This window comes from Hibiscus syriacus, unplaced genomic scaffold (genome assembly GCF_006381635.1).
Source record: "Hibiscus syriacus cultivar Baekdansim isolate YM2019G1 unplaced genomic scaffold, ASM638163v2 tig00110392_pilon, whole genome shotgun sequence".
Classification (NCBI taxonomy): Eukaryota; Viridiplantae; Streptophyta; class Magnoliopsida; order Malvales; family Malvaceae; genus Hibiscus; species Hibiscus syriacus.
In genome coordinates, this window is record NW_024062720.1 from 589105 (window position 1) to 603502 (window position 14398).

The 14398-nt window shown below is 33.4% G+C and overlaps 1 protein-coding gene and 1 pseudogene across 1 annotated transcript; both read right to left on the bottom strand.

Annotated features, from left to right (window-relative positions):
- Window positions 1-221: 221 nt before the first annotated feature.
- On the bottom strand, window positions 222-5990 carry LOC120123368 (annotated as a pseudogene).
- A 2104-nt stretch (window positions 5991-8094) lies between these two features.
- Window positions 8095-11281, bottom strand: LOC120123370 (probable UDP-arabinopyranose mutase 5). Its single transcript, XM_039142279.1, has 4 exons — window positions 11011-11281; window positions 9475-9604; window positions 9389-9405; window positions 8095-9319 (listed from the first exon to the last, which is right to left on the bottom strand). Exons 1-4 carry the CDS (start codon window positions 11122-11124, stop codon window positions 8225-8227), a joined length of 1356 nt encoding a protein of 451 aa, XP_038998210.1. The 5' UTR covers window positions 11125-11281; the 3' UTR covers window positions 8095-8224.
- Between the last annotated feature and the right edge of the window lie 3117 nt (window positions 11282-14398).

Here is a 14398-nt window from a genome sequence, read left to right on the forward strand (position 1 = left end):
GGTACTTTAAAAAGATAGAATATGTTGACCTGAGAAATTCTAAAAGACCAACCCGTATACCATGATTTCCAATTACCTGAGTGCTGCCTGACATCACTTTCCCTTCCATTGATTCCTCGGAAACAGATGTCCAAAGCCTGAAAACACTACTAATCGTATAAAAGCTTAGTTTTTATGTCCAATTGCCTGGTTGATCTAATTATAAGAAAGAAAACAAGCTCCTCACCTCGATGATGCTGACAAGGAACCGTTGTGGGAATGCTTTTTGCCAGAAAAGAGGAAATTAACAATGTTTATTTTGCTGACAGTATTTAATTTTTCGTTGTATCATGTACAGTGATCTGCGATGAATCTCTTACTGCATTACTGGTGGAGAGAATCACTTTAGCAGCTGCTTTTGATGGTGGCCTATTGATCTTTTCAAGTAACCTACTGAATACTAGTTTGACAGGTATGCAGGCCACTGTTGTGGGTCGAGATGACTCTGGTTTGATTAATCCATCCATTTGAAAGTTACCACTATCAAGTGTAGGCTTAGAACTAAAATTATGATCTATACCAATTGATGACAATGTTCTTGTTTTCTGGCTAGAAAATAAGCTTACTTTCTTCGGAAACTTGTAACTGCCTGTCTGTAGGAGAGCCTGGAACATGAGAGATGCTCGTTTTTACCAGGCCTGTGTTATAATTGGAACTTCCTACATTGTACCACTTAAAAGGTGGTTCCCGTTCATGATCCAAGGAACGATATCCAGCAGCTTCATAACTACTCAATGCAAATGGTTGGTGTGGACGTGGGACCCTAAAATTTGTCCTCTTGGCAGTCCTCCATGCTGGCGGAAGAGAACTGTGTCCATGGTTCATTAGTCCAATACTAAAATAGCCATTAGTGGAGAGAAGAGTTTCAGTTGAATTGTCGTCTAGAGCTTCAATTTGAATGGGATGCCCTATTATTGCCTTCCCATTCAACTTGCTCATCAATGAAACTATAGGTACAGGTTCTTTCTGATAGCCTGCTTGAACTTTCAAATCCACATCTATCAACATAGATCTTTTTTTTCCACCAAAATTACCATAGGTATAAAACTTCGGATCAAAACACCACACTTTATTCTCCCACTCCCTTTTCACAGCAACATGGTTTTCCCATGGCATGTCTTCCAAATCACGAATGCTACGATTGAAACTATTTCTACTTCTGGAGAAATCCCTTGGCATGTATAAAGATCCTGTGCCATCAAAACCAAACATTTGGGCTCTGAAATCATTTGCACTCAAACCAGCCATATCAACATCATCGTCAAAGTCATGATTTCTATGATAACTCTGACATAACAGCCTTTTTCTGAAAGTTACCCTCCTTTCTTGAGGATATAACCCACAAGCAGATCTATTATAACCTCTTATATCTGCTGCATCTATGGATCTTTTAACCAGATTCCGTACGTTCCTTTTTCCTTTAAGCTGCCATTTGGAGACTGCTTCATTCACTGGAAGAGGATCACGAGGATAAAAGTGAGACATCTCACCAGAAAGAGATGACTCATCAGACTCCCCCTGGCCCATGCTTCCACCTCCTAGAGTGTCAAGCCTTTGAAAGGCACCCAATCGAGGATCCATACTTACAGTGGCACCTGAATAGAGAATAATAAATGAAAACCATCAACAGTTAGGTCATGCTTTACTGACTATAATCAAACCACATAATCAAAACGGTCGAGGTGGCATGTAGTTAGGGCTAGGAGGCCATTTGGGGGGCTCCAAAATGTTCTCCAATTCCTACACTACTCCATTGCAAATTAGGTCAAATTCATCTATCTACATGGACGCCCCAAATTTGTTAATCTCGATTTATGTTGGCCTCCCACTTCAATGTAACTTAGCTTTGCCATTGCAATATGGTATTCAAGAATCAAGGAGAATTTTTAATTCCATATCTAGCAAGTCAACATTAGTTCCCAACCATAAAACTTGACCACTTCACTCCACGATCCTCACAATTTTTAAACTACAATCTACATCATGTGCAATTTTTTATATATATATATAGAAATTCAAATATTACCTAACCAATGATTCTCTCCATCATCTCCCTTTTTTTCTTTTTTTCCCCTTTCCCGCTAACCATCTAATTACTTTGATCTTTATTGTTTCGCTTTCATTAACTTATTCAGCAACAAATTTATAATAATACAAGGCATTAATCTAGGAGAACTTTTCCAAAATCAGTCGAACAATGTACCAAAGTTGTATCAGCAGATAAAATAAGCAGGTCATAAGGAAACATGAAATCATATACACCTTAAAAGGAATAGACCAGCAAACAGAACCACGTTACATTTTTAATAAATGCTGTTCCTAGACAACATATAAATCCCCATCCCCTCAGTCATAAGGAAATATGAATCATAGGTGCCTTTACATACTAGTCCAGAAAACAGAACCATAATGCAGCTTTTATCCCAGGCTGTTCTTTGACAACATATAAATCCACATCTACTAAGCAATCTTAGGACTCAAAGAACATTAACTCGGTATACTGCAAACAAAATCAAAATTGTACCAGAATCAATAATTTGTGAAGGAAATATCTGTCTTGAATAGTATGTTCAATATACCACAAATATACAGAGAACAGTGAAACATAAGGTTTTCAAAGATAAATCAAGGAACAGCAAAAAGCAGGAATGCATAACTGCAGAATATGCACAATCCTAAATTTAGAACATATTGGCATGGTGTAAGTTAATATTCCAAAAATAATGCATGAAACAGAATTAAGATTAAGAAAAACTTACCTGAGTGTGAATTGACATCCTCATCCATATCTGGTTCAACCTCAGAAGAATCAGACTCTGACTCAGATTCAGAGGAAGCTGATTCAGAAGAGCCAGATTCAACATCTTCCAAGAACTCACTAGCATCATTTTCATTCGAAAGCCTACGAAAAGGATATGAATCACATTCCAAAAAATGGGAAGGTAACATTTCAATCTCATTTTGAAGAATTTCTTTATATTTCAAGGCATCAAATGACTCAGGTGGCAAGTACATGCATCTGCTCCTCTTTGCTCGGAGAATACCTCCCAGTCGCTCTCCTCCTGAAATAAAAGTAGAAACAGAACTGAAGTCGGGTAGAAGAAAATGCGGGACTCCTAATTTTGCACTACTCTGCTATACTTGAACAAAGGGTGTGTCCAATCATATCTCTTGACAAAATATTCCTCAATAAGCCCTCATGTAATCTAAATCAGATTTTACCATTGATGTGAGTGGGTCTTCCCATGCTGGAAACCCTAGTTGAAGGAGATGGAGTATCATCAACATCCAAAGAACCCAAAGATGTAACCTTTTGTTTTGCATATGCAGGCTTGGGCCCCGAGTCCAACAATCCTCTCATCCGAGGTATGATTTCAGCATGATCATTTTGTGAAGTTGGCTGACTTCCGGCTTTATACTTTTGCAAGTGTACCGGGCTGCTCACTGTTTCCCCTTGATGCAAGTTTCTTGACTCCTGGATTGATTTGGTTTTTTGTTACCAGGTTTTCCATTACTAATATCTGAACCACAAGAATCCTTCTTAGCAGAACCAGATGATTTACATCTTCTCAAGTTCCAGTGCATGGAGGATAGCGTCTTCCCGTCGACCATATTTCTCTCTTTTCTTGGGTGGCATACCTTGTGAGGATTCTGCCCTTTCAATGCAATCATCAAACTCCCCACATCGAAATGTTTTCACACGCTTAGACTTTTCTAAATAGTACCAATCACTAAGAAGGCAGAAAAAAGAAAATTTATCTTACTAGCAGAAATTAAGTGAAAACAGAACAGATCCTATGTCATAAATATTCTAATCAAAGTACGGCAGAAAAGAAGAGGAAAAAATGTGCTTTTGAACCGGAACTTCTAACAAAGGGAAAATCATCCTTAGAATTCACTTTTTTTATTTCACTTTTTTCGAATATTTGCTTATAATAAAATACATAATAAATATTTTAAAACTTAGATTCAAATATTTTATTCTCGTTTTTAATAAAAAAAATCTAAAACATATTATGAAATTGTTTAGAATTATAAGTGATTTATTAATTAATTAATGATGGTTAATTAATTTGATGACATTATTTGTACACCAAATTATATACCAGTGAGTTTGATTTTTAATATTTTAATTTAAGTAATATAAATATTTATATTTTAAATTAAATATATTATAATTAATTAATTAATTAATTTAAGTCTTTTTATTTTTATTATTATAAATGTTTTTTTAATTATTACTAGTATTTTATGATAATGTTTATATTTGTCATGTATAGTTGGAAGTTATTAGAAGGATGACAGATTAGCATCCTCTGTTGAGATTACAAAATGAAAACATCACAAGTCTTATGTCAAATTAATCGGTATAATTTTTTGATAATTTATTTATTTATTAAGAAATAAATTATGTAGTTTTATGTCTCACACAATCTTATTTGAGGTTGTTTGTGTTCATTGCAGATATTGTGGAAACATTTCGATATCGAGGGATGCGAAATAATGACCCACACCAGCTTATTATTCAATTTTTTTATATGCCATGATTTTATCATGCCACATTTATTCGTGGCTATAAATTAATTAATCTCAAGTTTGATTATTACATTAATTGAAAGTGGAGACCGAAAATACATACTTTTCATTTGCCATGTGGATAATGCACCATTACTCTAGAAGATGCGGTCTTGCAAATTGGGGTCCTTGTAAATGAGAAGTCATTGATTGCTCATATTAAACTCAATGCTCAGCAGTTTTGCTTAAAATATATTGGGAATGTGTCATATATAATATATATAAGAGGTTATTGTATCAAAATGAGTTGGTTGGAGAATGAATTTAAAGTCACCGATTATAGTACGGCAGAGGAGATTAGGCGTTGAGCTCGAGCATATCTTATGTAACTCATTAAAGGGATACTGATGTTAGATAGTTCTAATAATCTGGTTCACGCACAATATCTTCAGTTTATGAATGAGTTCCAAGACTATGTTGATTCCTTATCAAAAATTGCAAATGCAATCGAGAAGATATTCGGGTCACCATCTTGTGCAACTGCTATCAACAGTACATGTTTGCATCTGTCGTAAAACCATATGCCATCAACTTAGACCATACGTTTGCAAAATGGAAACCCTTCAATGCATGGCTTGAATGCCCAAAATAATCGATGAAATATTTTCTTCCCTTCAACAACTCGACCTTCTCGGTTGCATGCGTCAAAAGTTTGATACTTTATTATGGTCCCTGGAATGAAATATTGCATTGCTTGTAATAAAGTTGGTAGATAAATTATATGGCGTATCGTAATCACCAAACACTAACCTTATTGCCTTCTCTTTTACATGTCAACCCTTGACGTATTTTAATTTATATCCAAATTGGTTCTTAATAGATGCTTGTAACACTAAAATGAGAACCATTAGATTTGCTTTAACCAACATCTTCACGTGTTAACTTATTACATTTGAGTCAAATTGCATGAGGTCTTGTTGGATTGAATTTCATAAACATGTGTGATTGTCATTGTACTTTGTGATTACCCAATCATTTTTCCTCTGAAATTTAAACACTCAGATCTTCCAATTACATTCTTCTTCATATTTAACACATTTTACAAATAAAATTCTCGGACTGGATTCTACAACAATAAAGTCCACGTGTTTTTTATGCAATACTCTTTAATTGCCAATGCAACTTCCTCTTTTGTATTAAATTGAATCTCGCCCGATAAATCTTAAGAGTAACCCGAAGTTGATTGTGGTATGTATGAAAATTCAAGCACCTTCATCGCATCGTAATCTATTAAGTTCATGTAAGCTAGAGGTTGATAGAATGTAATAGCGTCACCAGCTGAAATAAATTCACCGTCACAAAAAAATATGATCATCACCAATAAAATCAGGATCCTCTTCTTCATCATTACTAGAATTAGCAAGTGCTTCCCCCATCGATCTCGAAGGTTTTCAACGTCAACATCAACATTTGGACCAACAATTGCAAATGTCGAAGTCTAGCCATATGGTTAAAATGTACTCGATGTAACACTTTCCAATATCGTGACAAAATTGTTTCTAGACTGATATGTGTGGTCCTCAATCCCACTACAGAAACTCATTTGAGGCGAATTTCCAAATACTTTTCTGGATGAGCCGGGAACATCATATATCCCACGCACCTTAACATATAACTCAATAATTGAAGTATTTGTTGTTTCATGTATTGCAATCGTGCTTCCAACATCACTATCATCTCGAATAGATATTGAATAATATCTAGCTGGAGTGTGACATGTCTTCCACCTGTACTACAAATCATCAATCTCAATTCTAATTTTTATTTTTATAATTTTTTTGATTTCTTGAAGCTTGATTTCCCTTTTAAGCATACGTTCATAAGGCTTTGAGGTTCAAATACATCCCCAACATCAGTTTTCACAGTTTATGCATTGTAATGGACAATAATGAGAAACTTGTTGCTCATTTTCTCTGGATGTTTAAAAACATATATATTTAAAACAATATAAATATACTACTAACATATTTAATATTAATTAAAACTAATAATATATTAAAAACATACTACTTAAAACCACTAAAATTCTAAATAAAAATAAGACATAAAATTTAAATTTGAGATTCTAAATAACTTAAAATAATAATGGATGGATACATATAATAAAAAAGTAATTAAAAAATTATATCAACTTACTTGTTTGCTTCAAAATATTTTTCTAAAACTCCAAATATTTTTCCTTTATTTTTCTCAAAATCTATCGAAATTACATGGGTAAAATTTAAATTATATCAATAATATACGATCTAAAAATTTAAAACAAAATTAGAAATATAATATTACTTCAATAAAATTTAAAATATCAAATTCAACTTACTTGTTTGCTCCAAAATATTCTACCAAATCTCCAAATCTTCTTTCCTTCTCCTCTTTGTTCTTCTTCTCTACTTCAATTTTTTCACACTTTATCTTCAACCTCATCTATTTAACACACAAAAATCAACTCTCTCAACAAAAAAACAAATTATTTATCCATTACTTACCCCTATCATCTACCCTTACCCAATATAATTTAATTTTTAATAACTAATGAATACATATATCCTATATATCAATATCACTCTATCACCCTTTATTTCCAAACCTCATGCATCTGGCCTGTTACACTGCCACCCAACCTGCACGCTGCTGCTGCACAGCCTTTGAATGAAACAATTTTTTTATGAATAGTGATGGCGGGTTGTAAACCAGTCATATTCAGCGTAGCTTTTTTTTAAATAGTAAAGGCAGCTTGTAAACCAACCATCTTCACTATAACTTTTTTTAAATAATAAATATGATAGTGAAGGCGGTTTGTAAACCAACAATCCTCGCTGTAGTAATTAAATTTTTTATTCGAGCAATTACTTTTTTAAAATAGTAAATATGAATAGTAAAGGAGGCTTCTAAACCAATCATCTTCACTCTATCCTTTTTTAATAATAAATATGAATAGTAAAAACGGCTTGTAAACCAACCATCTTCATTGTAGATATTTTAAAATAATAAATATTAATAGTGAAGATGGAACCAGCTTCATTGTATCTTTTTTTAAAATAATAAATATGAATGGTGAAGGCAACTTGTAAACCAGTCATCTTCACTGTAGCAATAATTTTTTTATTCAAACAGTGAAAATGGGTTGTAAACCACCCATTTATAATATTTTATTTGAGAAAAAAAATAAAACAAACAGTAAAAACGGACTGTATTCAAACCGTCTTCTAGTTTGTTGTTAAAAATGCAATAGATAAAGGCATGAATATTATATTTTAAAAATTAAAAAAAGTCAATTACAATATCCTTGTAGTCGTTTTATTATTCATTATACTATATTTAATAAAAAAGACAAAATCATAGATGATTAAAAAATTACATTTTTACTATTTCCTATTGAATTTGACCCAATTCGAGAATTGAAATCATCTTATCCTAAGTTGTTATTTTGATTGAGAGAGAATGATCACAGTTTTCCTCGATTTGAAAATGCAACCCCAAATCTCCATCAAGAAGTATTGTAGTCTATAAACACACAGTTTCAACTTGTATGGATAAACACAGTTGCAGTACACCATGATTTATAATCATAAACTAAAACGAAACAAAGCACAGCCCTCAAGTTAATTGATTCCTATGCACCTGGTGAGGATGAGCAACCTCCAACTGATTTCCAGAGCTTTACCCAATCAAGCATGGCTTTAGCGGTACGAGCAAACACGGGATCTTTCGATCCCAGCTTCTCTTTAACAGCATTCGCCACCTCGACTACACAGTCCTCTGCTGTAGTAGCTTCCTGTGGCAACCTCAGAGACTGAAAGAAAGGCACGACTTCCTCCATCATCTTCACACCCTCCCATTCTTTTCTCAAGCTTGCTATTGCGTCACCTCTGTCGTTTCTCCACACATAAGGCAGCCCAGTTTTCACACCGAGTCTGAGGTGATCGCATATGACCTTAACACACATCCCACTCCAGATGTCTTCCATTGTTTCCCACCTAAACTTACCTTCCGCGGCCAACCTCAAACATGGAAGTAAGGCAGGTCCAACCACATCCCGATTAAAAGCGATGTTGATTCCGCTAATAGGCATCAGGGTTCTAGCTGGAACAGTCAGAACGGCGTCAACATATCGGGAATTCCTTTCTTCTGGCTTGAGGGCTTGAGTAGGTGCATCATAGTCAGCCAAATTATGCCATAGACCACATGACAAAACACATGTTACCCCGCTCCGAAGACTGAATGGGTAGCCACGGACAAAATCCGCACCTTCAGTGAAAGGGTCATACAGAGTATTAAAAAAGAACGGTGTGGCTGGGGTTGTAAGATTAGTAATATGCTGGGAAACAGCATCCACCAAAAAGCCTTTATTGTCCTTGGCTGGAAGACAGTCATCGTCCACAGAGATAATGTACTTCTTCCGAGAAACAAGATAGCCAAAATACCTGCATGCATAGCCAGAGAAGATGATGGATGTAGAAGTACCCACCAAGCGGTCTATGTCAGGCTTTTCATAGACATCTAGGTTAAAGCCCTCTGGGATTTTGATTTCCTCTTTCAAATCAAGGTCTTTGACAATTATCAGATGAAATCGAGAGAATATAGGCCTCCACGCATTCATGAAAGATGTCAGATCAGAATTGAGTGTTCCTATCACGATATCAATCTCATCGTCCTTAATTGGTAGAGACATCTTGCCAAATAGAAACAACAATCGAATTCTGAATAGTCAGGCCTCTTAAATCAGCTGATCGTTACAGACCAAACCACTTGCTTATTCCACATTAAACCGATCTCAAAATTTCTCAGAACATCCTATGGAAACAAAGTCTATTTGGAGAAGAAAATGAGAAAAAGAAAGTCGAAATTCCTAAGGTGACTTACTGGTAGGAAGGACAGGGTTAACTGTGACTTGAATGTTTAGCTCCTGGATAAGTGAGAAGACCTCGTCCTTGCCAGTAGCTATAAACAGCTTAAGAACCCTCTCAGTCAGCTTTCCAGCTCTCAATGTTCTCTGCCAGAATCATGAAAATTTTTCATACTAAATGAAATAGAAGCAAGAGAAGTTGAGATGGCAAATATAAGTTATAGAGAGAAGATAGACTCATGAACCTAAATATATGATAGTCAGAAAGAAAAAGAAAAAAAAAACATAGTTGAATTGTTTTTCAGTTATTCTCAGGTTCAAAGGATTTGAAAGACAAAAGGGAAAAAGGAAAAGAATTTAGAAACTAGATGAGGTAAATTCTGCATTGTATTAAATTTAAGAAAAGGGAAAAACTAAAAAAAGATCATAGCAGAGAAAATTAGTAAACAAGCGGCCACAATAGCAAAACATTCAACTCAAGTGATCCAAAAGAACAAAAGGAGCTATCCATTCAAGCACAACAAAGGAAAACAAAGAGGAAAAAACTCATGAGCCACTACGACTTAAGTTTAAAAGATGGCATGGTTTGCTGTTTTAGTCTTAAAGAACCAAAAATTAACATGCTTGCAAATCTAGAACTCCTGATATTGAACCAAAATCACCGAAACTTTAACTCTATCCACTCATTGCCACTTAAACTGTCAGACAATTTGTTAGAATCAATCTCTCAAGAAAAGGGAAGTAACTTTTTCCAGTATAAAGAATAATTTGGATCCAGTCAACAAGACACAGCACAAGCGCCAGCTTCTCCGGCCTCATGTTTTCAGCAAGAAAATTTAATTGAAAAAGCAAATCCGTACTTGTAGAGATTGTAAATAGAACTCCTCTTTCTCTACCCCAGCCCTAAAGATTTAGTGACGGTGACGGTGTACACGCCTAACTTCATTAATTAATTCATGTTTCTCCATACAACCGAAACAACAATGTACGACCAGATTATCAATACCGCCAACTTCATTTGCCAAAACTTCAAATTCAACATTAGTTCTTCAAAATCCAAAGCTGATTATCTTACCCAATTAGAAATTGGGTATTGAAAATAAAATAAGAAAGACAGAGCAGTGGCACTAAACTCTGAACATCCTACATTTCTCATGCATTGTGATTGAACTGGATAGTAAATATCAACTGAAATCCATGTCACAAATGAAAAGACAATGTAACAAAATCAAACGAAACGCACTTTAAATTTTGAATTGGATAATCATAACAAATTTGGGATTGCGTAACACACAGACCACACCAGGCAATACCATCATAAAATTATTAACAACTTTCTAAAGACTTAGTTAACCATACTCCATCAAAATCAATTCATTTCCCCAAAAACATCATCCCATCCACGCATATACAAACCAACACATGAAGAATCCATAGCTTCACATAAAAAGAAAAACCCAAAAGGCAATCAATCAATTAAAACTGCCCACCTATCAAAAAGGCAAGAAAACTCGAAAAAATCAAGAAAGGAAAAAGAGAAAGAAAAGTTTTACCAGGAAGAGCTCGATGAGAATGTGATCAGGAAGAGGGGAGAGATCAGTGATATTGGAAAGGTTAAGGACAGCAGAATCTAAAGTTAGAGGTAGCAAACAAGATGGGGTTCTCATTCATTCAATTACTAATTTCATTCTAATCGAGTTATATTAATTTCTAAAACAATAATAACAAAAAATATGATATTCTTGGATCTACAACTATAAAAAGTATATGTAATTATAAATATTATATTAACATGAAGAAGAATTGGTCAACGCGCTTGATCCCATTCTGCAGTTTTGAAGGCGATAGATCTGATTTCTCCCTCCCCTCCCCTGTGTTTTGACAGTTTTTTTCATCGTCTTTCTTCAGACGAACTCGATGTTTATCTCTACACGTGTTTTGTTAGCCGCGCGTGTGGAATGGACTGGGCGGTTCAGTCAAGGACCGGGAGAATCATGATTCGGATTTTTTATTTATTCGAATTTAATTTTAAAAGTTAATTTTTTATTCGAATTTGATTTAATTTAAGTTTAAAAAGATTTCATCAGATTAAAAATATGATTCAATTTTTTAAGTGAAAACTTGATTTGACTCAACAATATATATATATATATTATTTGTATCAAATAAAATGTTTAATATATTTTTAAATATCTAAATTATACTTTAAATTAATTTTGATGTCTAACTAATTTTTATTTAAAAATAAATATTTCACATTAAATTTCACCAAATTAACTTTTGGTGATACACATATAAAATTTAAAAAATAAAAAACACTTAATAAATAAAATGGCTTAATGCCCAGATAAGTGCCTAAACTATACCTTTTTTGTAAAGTAAGTGCCTACATTTTTTGGCTATTCAGGTGTTTAATGTTACAAACGTTAGCATTTTAGGTGTCCGGGCTGTCAACAACGTTAGTTTTTCCTAGGGGTGTTCAAATTTTCGAACTAATTCGGTTAACCGACCGAACCGAATTAGTTCGGTTAATTCGGTCGGAAAACGAATTAGTTTGATCGGTTAATGATTAAGAAAATTTATAGAATTTGATTAACGGTTAATTCGGTTCGAAATCGGTTAATTAACCGAATTAACCGAAATTAAATTTTAAATATATATATATATAAGCCCGTCAGCCAGCCCAATGCCCCAATCCATTACCCATTTAAAACCCATTACCCATTAATGGCCAAATCAATTTTAATTAAATATAATAACCTAAAAACTAAATGTAAACCTTACCTTTCAATCTCATCTCACCAAGGCACCACCCGAGCTTTCATCAAACGATTCAAACCCTCATTCCCTCTCTCTCTCTCTCTCTCTCTCTCTCTAATCTTAGTTCTGCTCTCTCTAATCTCGATTCAGGTTAGTTTTCTAACTTAAAAATTTTAGATTTTCTCTTTGATTAGTTTACTTCCCCCTAAAAATTTTAATTACTTGTTTGATTTAGGGTTTGTGATTTGATATAATGGATTGTTTTGAAACCTTGAAAGCAACAAACTTCCGAATGAAAGTTGGGTTCTTGTTTTGTTTATGCTGAGACAAAATGAAAGATTAATATACTGTTAAACTACATTTATAAAATTCTGGTTTATTGCTTCCTTGACTATGGTATGGACAAAAATTTATTTGATGTATGTCTTTTGAATTAGGTTCCATTTAAGTTAGCAGTATTGAACGAATATCCACCCTTTAAGTTAGCAGTAGAAACCAAACGAATGGAACACCCAAGTATATCGCTTTCTTGGGATTTACTAACCTGTTGCAGCAGTTACTTGGTATTTAATAAAATGACCTTTGTTTCTAAACTACTCAGCAACGAATGGAACACCCAAGTATATCGCTTTCTTCCCAAGTTCTTTTGCTGCTTGTCTTACATAGATGTAGCCAATTGTATTCAACATATCAACACCATAAGCTGTAAAACAGACCCCACTCAGTATCTATCATAATCCAAAATAATGATGATGAGGAACAACAAATACAAAGTAGATATGTCTATCCTAAATTAAGATTTCCGGAAAATAGATATACAAGAAAAACAATGTTTATCTATGCAAGAGCTATTCAACAATTTGAAAAGATCTTGGGCCAGATTAAATCATCAGATTTTACAATTTACCATTTGTGGAAAAAAGAGAAAAGGATATAGTAGTTCAATTCAATTTTGCCTTCGATTTGGTTTTTGTAACAGCCTGCTTCAGCAGTTTGTATCCATTGGAAACATATCTCTGGCTTTGAGTTATTATGTTCTGTGTAAGGGATATATCTTTCTTGTTTTTTAATCTTAGTCCTATGAGAATGAGCTTTAGTAATCAAATGGTTGATACTTAATACTTAATAGATATATTTGATATTTATACCTTGGATTGTTTTTATTGTTTTTTATGGTTCGAACTGAATTTTGCGTCTCTTTATTTTGGTTGTGCATGTAATATGCAAGTAATATGTTGTGCACTGAATTTTGGTTGATACCTAATATGTTGTGCGTTGGTATGACAGCAGCAGCCAAGAACATGGCAGTTAGCACAACCTTCATGCACCAACACTTAAAGTGTAAACTGTTTGTATACTGAATTATGCTTCCAGCTGCACTTTGTTCTGATTTATTTTGTAGAAGTGCAATATTGTTGGGTTTTTTTAAACCAAATTGATAGATACAAATATCTTATTTTAATATAATGTTTGAATCAAATTAATTAAATATTTTAAACTGTTTTTTAATTAAAAAATATTAAATCCGAAAATTCTAAAAAATTTCGGTTAATTCTAAAATTAACCGAAATTTATTCGGTTCGGTTAATATTTTCGAAAAAAAATTCGGTTCGGTTAACGGTTAAAGAAAAAAAAGTTCGGTTAATTCGGTTAATGGTAGTTCGGTCGGTTCGGCCACCGAATTAACCGAATGAACAACCCTAGTTTTTCCCATTAAGTGACTTAACTTTTTTTACACTCAATGTAGTCCTTAAATTATTTTTTAATAATTTGATTTTGTAGTATTTTTATATTTAATGTTTTGAATATCTTAATAATTGTTTATATTTTTAATCTAAATATTTTTTATTTTAAAAAAATTAAATAAGTCCCCAAACTTTCTAAAATAATCAATTAAATCCATCTACCGCATCATCGTCCATCGAGTATTGTCACAACAATATTGAGAATTATCACATCAATATTATAGATTACCATGTAAGTTTGTGAATTGTCATATAAACGTCGTGACAGTCAACGTTTGATTTCGTTATTTAAAGGGTTAGATTAATTTTTTTTAAGTTAAAAGATCATATTTAGTACAAAAAATGTTTAAGGACTACACTTTTGTATGTTATTGCTTATAACAATATTTTTATTTTTTTTAAATATAATTGATGTCTAATATGTATTAACATTATA